The sequence below is a fragment of the Osmia bicornis genome, unplaced genomic scaffold (genome assembly GCF_907164935.1).
Source record: "Osmia bicornis bicornis unplaced genomic scaffold, iOsmBic2.1, whole genome shotgun sequence".
In the NCBI taxonomy this organism is placed as follows: Eukaryota; Metazoa; Arthropoda; class Insecta; order Hymenoptera; family Megachilidae; genus Osmia; species Osmia bicornis.
In genome coordinates this window covers 41,080-48,567 of record NW_025791255.1, presented here as the reverse complement: position 1 = coordinate 48,567, position 7,488 = coordinate 41,080, and the positions used below count along the sequence as shown (strand labels likewise).

The window sequence follows — 7,488 nt, the reverse complement described above, 5'->3', positions numbered from 1 at the left end:
GAGAGGTCCATGAAAGCGCGAAGCCGATGTTTAGGGTAATAAATTTCACGCTCGACTGAGCAGTGACAGCGGTTAGTAAAAGAAGGATGGAATATATATAATGCTTTCTCAGTCTGGTATATTTTCTTCGAAATAAAGAACTCGCTCCGGATGATACTGACATACTGGGATATGTATTAACTGTGAGTAACAACAATATACAAAATATACAAAATATACAAAATATACAAAATATACAAAATATACAAAACTCCTTGTCGTTACGCCAGTGAAAAAGGTGATGTCCTGTAAAAAAATTATAATTAACTTTTTGAGTAGATTTAGTTTCTGTTTTTTTCTACTATTATTTCAGAAAATCTTATCTTACCTTGTATTAGTCTTTTCACGGTTGGCTTTCTTTTCTCCGTAGCGGTTCTTTTTCTAAAATTGTTTTAAGTGCCTCCCCAATGATTAAGGTTGCTTCGTTATCATTACCATACTCCTTAATAATATTTTCAAATATGATTAAGTCCCTCTTCTTTTTTTCAATTCTCTCTGCTTCAGTTGGTTGGATTTGTTGTGTATCATCATGTTCTTCCTCTTTTTCTTCTTCTTCATTTCCACTTCTTTCTATTTCCATTGCCGTACTGTCATCTTCATAATTCATTGCCTCCTGTTCCTCCAAATGTGTAAGTACGGTGTTCAATTCTTCGCTGTCATTATTTTCGCCCGTGAGAGCATTAATAATGTCCGTCATTTCGGAGTGTATGGAAGTATTGCATATATCAATTTGTTCGGATTCCCTGCAGAAAAGTTTATTCCAACTGGCTTGCAGATTGGCAGATGTAATATCCGTCCATGATTCCGCCACTAAATTTATGCAGTCTTTAATATTAAATTTACAATAAAACTCCTGTATTCCTTGCTCATATTGCAAAACTCGGCGTAACATCTTATGTCTGTAGGTTGTTTTAAATTTGGCAATAACGCCTTGGTCCATCGGTTGTATCAGAGATGTCGTATTGGGGGGTAGATAAATAATTTCAAAATTTTCATGTACTTGGGGTGTCATAGTTTTATGGCTGGAGCAGTTGTCCACCAACAGAACGACTTTACCTAACATACCGCTTTCTGTTTTGTACATTTCAACGCTAGGTTTAAAATGCTCCTCGTACCAGGAATTAAAAATTTCTTGCGTCATCCACGCTTGACGCTGTGATTTGTAAACCACTGGCAAATTTCTGCAGTTTTTCAAAGCTCGTGGATTTTGAAATTTGTGGATAAAAATCGGGGCCAATTTATGGGTGCCAGTTGCATTACTACACAAACCAATGGACACCCTATCCTTTTTTAATTTTCTGCCTTCCAATTTACTTTCAGTATCTGTTATAAGGCTTTTCGAAGGAATAGTTTTCCATAAAAGGCCTGCTTCGTCCATATTAAAGACTAAATTTAAATTTATATCCTCTTCCGCGATTTTGTCATTGAATGTTTTTATGAAATTTTGCGCACCATCTTTGTCAGCACTTGCTTTTTCACCATGAGCATGGGCTAAGTGGATCGCATAGCGTTGTTTGAATCTCCACAACCAGCCCTTGCTTCCGGCATATGAGGTTCCTCCGTGCGCAGCCAACATTTCGCGGGCCTTTTCCACCAACAGCAAATCTGTTATGGGGTTTCCCATCACTCGTTGTTGAACGAACCATGTATACAATCGCTCTTCTAAATCTTCGACCGAAGATCTTCTTCGATTTTTATGCTGTAATACATGGCCCCCGCGGGTCCCAAAAGCGGATAGGAGTGTACACTCTCGTCGAATCCGATGAATCACATCCGGCGATACTCCATATTCTCGAGAAAGTGCCTTCACCGTCATTCCCTTCTGTAATTGTTCGGCAATTTGCATCTTTTGCTCCACTGATAGAAAAACTCTCTTCTTTTTTTGAATTTCCGCCATGATCACAAAAAAACTGCACAACTTTTCACACTATCGATTTTCACTTTATGTACTACTCCAGCAACGGTTGTCTAAAGACTGACCAAAGCCGGAATGGTGTGAATTGTATGCACCGATTCAGGTACAGATTGTTGGGTTTTTCCGGAAAAGTCATGACGTGTCTGCATGAAGGGACAAGAAACCTTCAGGTACCTACAGGGCCGCATCTTCTTCAAGGCGTACGATTTTATTCAACAACATTGAAATAAATCTTAAGCAAAGTAATAAAAAAATAATATTTATTTTTCAAGAGTGGCATTTAAAACATCTTTTAATAAGAGGGGGTCTAACACGCAATTAGTGAATTGGAGCATGTTTCGTTCATGTCATTCTACATGCCTTCGCAAACGCAGAGTGCGAGAACGAGAGGGCATGCTACATTCTATCCTTGTTCAAAAAATAACATCGCTGCTCGGCCGATCACTTTATGATTTGCCGCTACCTCGGATCTCTTACTCGTTTCTCGCGTTCTCTATCGTCCCGTTTCGAGAACAAAGTCAAGCCAAATAGCTACCTCCCTCGAAATAAGCAACGGTTCGGTCCCGAGCCACTTGCTTATTTCGAGGCAATACTGTAATGATATTGTTATTAAATATATATTACATATCTAATGTAGATATAGTAATAACGATACTGTTATTATAGGTACACTGATCTGTGGGAAGGTATCGGTATATTACATTATATCTAATGTAGATATAGTAATAACGAAGCTGTTATCATATGTACATTGATCTGTGGGAAGGGATCAGTATATTACATTACATCTGATGTAGATATAGTAATAATGATATTGTTATTAAATGTATATTACATATCTAATGTAGATATAGTAATAACGATACTGCCATTATATGTACATTGATCGGTGGGACGGGATAATTATATTACATTATACCTAATGTAGATATAGTAATAATGATATTGCTATTAAATGTACATTAGTCTGTGGGAATAAATCAGTATATTACATTACATCTGATGTAGATATAGTAATAATGATATTGTTATTAAATGTATATTACATATCAAATGTAGATATAGTAATAACGATAATGCCATTATATGTACATTGATCGCTGGGAAGGGATCATTATATTACATTACATCTAATGTAGATATAGTAATAACGATACTGTTATTAAATGTATATTACATATCTAATGTAGATATAGTAATAACGAAACTGTTATTATATGTACATTGATCTGTGGGAAGGGATAAGTATATTACATTATATCTAATGTAGATATAGTAATAATGATATTGTTACCAAAATTACATTGATCTGTGGGAAGGGATCAGTATGTTACATTAACGTACATTGCTCTGTGGGATTAAATCAGTATATTACATTACATCTGATGTAGATATAGTAATAATGGTATTGTTATTAAATGTACATTGATCTGTGGGATTAAATCAGTATATTACATTACATCTGATGTAGATATAGTAATAATGATATTGTTATTAAATGTATATTACATATCTAATGTAGATATAGTAATAACGATACTGTCATTATATGTACATTGATCTGTGGGAAGGTATCAGTATATTACATTATATCTAATGTAGATATAGTAATAATGGTATTGTTGTTAAATGTACATTGCTCTGTGCGATTAAATCAGTGTATTACATTTCATCTGATGTAGATATAGTAATAATCATATTGTTATTAAATGTATATTACATATCTAATGTAGACATAGTAACAACGTTACTGTTATTATATGTACATAGATCTGTGGGAAAGTATCAGTATATTACATTATATCTATTGTAGATATAGTAATAACGATACTGTTATTAAGTGTTTATTACGTATCTATTGTAGATATAGTAATGACGATATTGTTACAATCTTGCATTGATCTGTGGGAGGTGATCAGTATATTACATTATATCTAATGAAGATATAGTAATAATGATATTGTTATTAAATGTACATTGATCTGTGGGATTAAATCATGATATTACATTATATCTAATGTAGATTGTAACGTGGTCACACCTGTGCCCCCCCTCCGTTACAATCGCTGCGCTTCTCCCACCTCAAATCCCACCTAAAAATGACCCTTAACCCTTCTAACACCTCACCCCTTTTCCCCGCCCGCCGGTGTCGGGCCGATGGAGGCGACGGAAAAGAGACAACAGGGATCACCCGCAAAAAGGAGCTACGAGGCCGGCGACAGACCTCCCACCGTCCAGGAGAGGAAAAGCAACACGGGACTTCGGAAAAAGAGACGAAGCGGCCCAGCAGCTGATACAAACGTCCACCTGGAGCCATCTGTCGCCGAGCCCGAAGACCTCAGTCCACCCGCCACGGCCGGAGATCCGCCAGCCCCATCGAACCCGAACACCGGCAGATCGACAATCGATAACCAATCTATTCCGTTGCCAGAAAAGGGCCCCTTCCTATTCCCCATCCCCTCCCCAAAAATCATCCCGCGACGGTCCCGTCGTCGCGGCAGCGACGACGAGCCGTCATTGAGCCCTAGGCTACGAAATAGCGAACGTAAAGAGATTTTTGGCGAAAAAGCGATCATTGAGATTTTGAAGAGTGAGTGGGAAGCGTGCAGTGTGCACTGTGGGGTGAGTCCCTTGCGTTATTAAATTGCGATCTGATATTGTTGTGAGTTTCGGCAACGGCGATCTTCGATTGCGAACTTGTGTGTCCGCGTATCGCGCCGGTCATCCCCCGCTATATTTCTCGAAACCCTTTTGTCCAGCCCCCAACGTTCCCGTCTAAAAGCATCCTCACGCGTAACGTAGACGAACTTCCAGAAACCTCCCTCACCCTGAGATCTTCCCTAACCCTAGACAAATCCTCCTTGCGTACTCCCCCGCGAGATTGTAAGGACGTAAGTGCCACGAGTCCCATCCCCTGTAACGACCACCATTCTGTCCATTTGTCCAATTTTTGATTGCCACCGCGAGTGGCTGGCGCCCAACGTTTATACGAAACTAGTGTGTGAAGAGAATATAGAGTGAACCCCCGAAAGGGTCACAAGATATATTAATAATGATATTGTTATTAAATGTACATTGGTCTGTGGGATTAAATCAGTATATTAAATTTCATCTGATGTAGATATAGTAATAATGATATTGTTATTAAATGTATATTACATATCCAATGTAGATATAGTAATAACTATACTGTTATTATATGTACATTGATCTGTGGAAAGGTATCAGTATACTACATTGTATCCAATGTAGATATAGTAATAATGATATTGTTATTAAATATTCATTGGTCTGTGGGATTAAATCAGTATATTAGATTTCATCTGATGTAGATATATTAATAATGATATTGTTATTAAATGTATATTACATATCAAATGTAGATATAGTAATAACGATACTGCCATTATATGTACATTTATCGGTCGGAAGGGATCATTATATTACATTATATCTAATGTAGATATAGTAATAATGATATTGTTATTAAATGTACATTGGTCTGTGGGATTAAATCAGTATATTAAATTACATCTGATGTAGGTATAGTAATAATGATATTGTTATTAAATGTATATTACATATCTGATGTAGATATAGTAATAACGATACTGTCATTATATGTACATTGATGTGTGGGAAGGTATCAGTATATTACATTATATCTAATGTAGATATAGTAATAACGGAACTGTTATTATATGTACACTCAGCCCCATCGAAGCTGTCGCAGTGAAGTTGGCGCGCTAACGCATTCACGCCGCGGCGGCGTTAGCGCGCCAACTTCACTGCGACAACTTCGATGGGACTGAATGTACATTGATCTGTGGGATTAAATCAGTATATTAAATTACATCTGATGTAGATATAGTAATAATGGTATTGTTGTTAAATGTACATTGGTATGTGGGATTAAATCAGTGTATTACATTTCATCTGATGTAGATATAGTAATAATGATATTGTTATTAAATGTATATTACATATCTAATGTAGATATAGTAATAACGAAACTGTTATTATATGTACATTGATCTGTGGGAAGGGATAAGTATATTACATTATATCTAATGTAGATATAGTAATAATGATATTGTTACCAAAATTACATTGATCTGTGGGAAGGGATCAGTATGTTACATTATATCCGATGTAGATATAGTATAAATGATACTGTTATTCAATCTACATTGATCTGTGGGAAGGAATCAGTATATTGCAGTAGATCTAATGTAGATACAGTAGTAACGACACTGTTATTAAGTGTTTATTACGTATCTAATGTAGATATAGTAATGACAAAAATGATACAATCTGTGCATTGATCTGTTGGAAGTGATCAGTATATTACATTATATCTAATGAAGACATAGTAATAATGGTATTGTTATTAAACGTACATTGCTCTGTGGGATTAAATCAGTATATTACATTACATCTGATGTAGATATAGTAATAATGGTATTGTTATTAAATGTACATTGATCTGTGGGATTAAATCAGTATATTACATTACATCTGATGTAGATATAGTAGTAATGATATTGTTATTAAATGTATATTACATATCTAATGTAGATATAGTAATAACGATACTGTCATTATATGTACATTGATCTGTGGGAAGGTATCAGTATATTACATTATATCTAATGTAGATATAGTAACAACGTTACTGTTATTATATGTACATAGATCTGTGGGAAAGTATCAGTATATTACATTATATCTATTGTAGATATAGTAATAACGATACTGTTATTAAGTGTTTATTACGTATCTATTGTAGATATAGTAATGACGATATTGTTACAATCTTGCATTGATCTGTGGGAAGTGATCAGTATATTACATTATATCTAATGAAGATATAGTAATAATGATATTGTTATTAAATGTACATTGATCTGTGGGATTAAATCATGATATTACATTATATCTAATGTAGATTGTAACGTGGTCACACCTGTGCCCCCCCTCCGTTACAATCGCTGCGCTTCTCCCACCTCAAATCCCACCTAAAAATGACCCTTAACCCTTCTAACACCTCACCCCTTTTCCCCGCCCGCCGGTGTCGGGCCGATGGAGGCGACGGAAAAGAGACAACAGGGATCACCCGCAAAAAGGAGCTACGAGGCCGGCGACAGACCTCCCACCGTCCAGGAGAGGAAAAGCAACACGGGACTTCGGAAAAAGAGACGAAGCGGCCCAGCAGCTGATACAAACGTCCACCTGGAGCCATCTGTCGCCGAGCCCGAAGACCTCAGTCCACCCGCCACGGCCGGAGATCCGCCAGCCCCATCGAACCCGAACACCGGCAGATCGACAATCGATAACCAATCTATTCCGTTGCCAGAAAAGGGCCCCTTCCTATTCCCCATCCCCTCCCCAAAAATCATCCCGCGACGGTCCCGTCGTCGCGGCAGCGACGACGAGCCGTCATTGAGCCCTAGGCTACGAAATAGCGAACGTAAAGAGATTTTTGGCGAAAAAGCGATCATTGAGATTTTGAAGAGTGAGTGGGAAGCGTGCAG

General features: G+C 37.0%; 1 protein-coding gene across 1 annotated transcript; it reads right to left on the bottom strand.

Annotated features, from left to right (window-relative positions):
• Nucleotides 1–382: 382 nt before the first annotated feature.
• LOC123988906 (tigger transposable element-derived protein 2-like) lies at nt 383–1,936 on the bottom strand. Its single transcript, XM_046289664.1, has one exon. It carries the CDS (start codon nt 1,934–1,936, stop codon nt 383–385), a length of 1,554 nt encoding a protein of 517 aa, XP_046145620.1.
• Between the last annotated feature and the right edge of the window lie 5,552 nt (nt 1,937–7,488).